Source organism: Fukomys damarensis, unplaced genomic scaffold (assembly GCF_012274545.1).
Source record: "Fukomys damarensis isolate Sample0158 unplaced genomic scaffold, DMR_v1.0_HiC HiC_scaffold_2, whole genome shotgun sequence".
In the NCBI taxonomy this organism is placed as follows: domain Eukaryota; kingdom Metazoa; phylum Chordata; class Mammalia; order Rodentia; family Bathyergidae; genus Fukomys; species Fukomys damarensis.
This window is the reverse complement of record NW_022900914.1, coordinates 7,745,464-7,747,010: the sequence shown is the minus strand read 5'-3', so window position 1 is coordinate 7,747,010 and position 1,547 is coordinate 7,745,464. Positions and strand designations below refer to the sequence as shown.

Genomic DNA, 1,547 nt, shown 5'->3' with positions numbered 1-1,547 from the left:
AAAAAAAAAAAAAAAAAAAAACCACTCCTGGCAAGCTCCAGAATCCTGATGGATTAGAAAATGAACAAGGGATACCAGGTGAGTGAATATCCAGAGCCTTCAGTCGTGAGCTTGGTGTACCAGACCTAACAGGGCAGAGGTCTGGCACCCACTGTAAGACGGAAATGGTAAATAAGAGATCGAGCTGGAGCAGGAGCAGAGGGCACGAGTGAGCTGCATACACAGGTGGCCCACACCTGCCTCACCCTCTGTGGTTGCACCACAGCCCTGTGGCTCAGCAGGTGTCCCCAGTGAACAGTTGAAGGATGAAGAAATAGCCTGAGGATGGTTTATAGATCATTTGGCTTGGTTTACTGGTTCAGGCTAAAAATGGACAGCATCTGCATTACAGCCACATTCAAGGGTGACTTTGGAAGGCAGTGATGAAGTCTTTCTAAGGGTTAGAACTTCAGGTAATGTATCCAGTTATGTGCTTTTTGCAGAAGGAAAAGTGGCCCATGGAGCATCAGCCAGCACCATTACCTGGGGGCTGAGGTGTGCTTGAGCCTCAGGCATGGAATCCTACCCAACAGACCATTGGACCAAGTGACTCGGTTCAGACACTAGTCAGGCTGCATATCCTACCATCTGGGTCAGGCAGCCTGGGAATGGTACCAGCTTGGAGACAAACCAAAGAGAACGCAGTGCCGCCCTCCAGAAGGCCATGATGCACTTGCTCAGAGATATCTGTGCTTTCCCTGTCCCAAGAGAAAAACATCCGGGTCTGGCAATCACTGCCAGTAGTGGCGTTGGCCCACCTACCATCCTTTCTAACTGCCCACCAAAGGCTCTATGCTTCCTGACTTTGCAGTGCAGTGTCCGCTTGCCAAGGCACACAGCAAATATCCAACTGCACTAAAAGTTAAGGCTGCTAGCCGAGAACTTCGGGCTCCACATGCCCAATGACCGGCGGGCAAGACAATATTTGGGCGGGTCAACCGATTCGGCCCAGCAGAAGGTACAAGGGCTGTTGCCCAGTGAACGTGTCAGGAATTTGGGTGCTGTGGCGCCCCCCTCCCTCAGCCCTGGTTAACTGTGACCAGGCCAGGTAGCCCCAGACACTTCAGGAATGAGGGTTTCTGTCACACAACCAGATAAACCACTGAGACCAGCAGAAATGACAGGTGAGGTCCATTAAATAAACGCCGTTTAAAGAAGGCTGCGCGGGAAGAAAGAAGGGAAGCGCCAGGGCAGGTCCTGGATCCCCCAGGCCCTGGTGGCACTGCCGCCAGGGCTTGAGCAACAGGCTCGCAGTCAAGCGCCCAACGGGTTGTCTTCATTTTTTACTCTACTGTTTAATGTTTTAACGTCGCACTCTGGGACTCTGCTTGAACTTTCTGAAGTGTTTCCGAGCTCACCAAAGAGCAAGTCCCGCTCTAGCTCAGGGAACATCCATCCCTCCCAGCCCGGCAGTGGCCCCGGTGTCACCCGCGCCCTGGGCTCCGTGCAGCCGCACCCTCCAGGACCGCTCACCGCCTCTTGGCTTCCACGCGCGCGGCGATGCGGAG

The 1,547-nt window shown here is 53.7% G+C and overlaps 1 protein-coding gene across 1 annotated transcript in view; it reads right to left on the bottom strand.

Moving 5' to 3' along the window:
- Positions 1-1,547, bottom strand: part of Drc1 (dynein regulatory complex subunit 1) — a 68,747-nt gene that overhangs the window by 59,717 nt on the left and 7,483 nt on the right. Inside the window, exon 3 of the mRNA XM_010604916.3 lies at positions 1,513-1,546. Coding sequence (XP_010603218.1) covers positions 1,513-1,546 — 34 coding nt within the window. The remainder of the gene's footprint in view (positions 1-1,512; position 1,547) is intronic.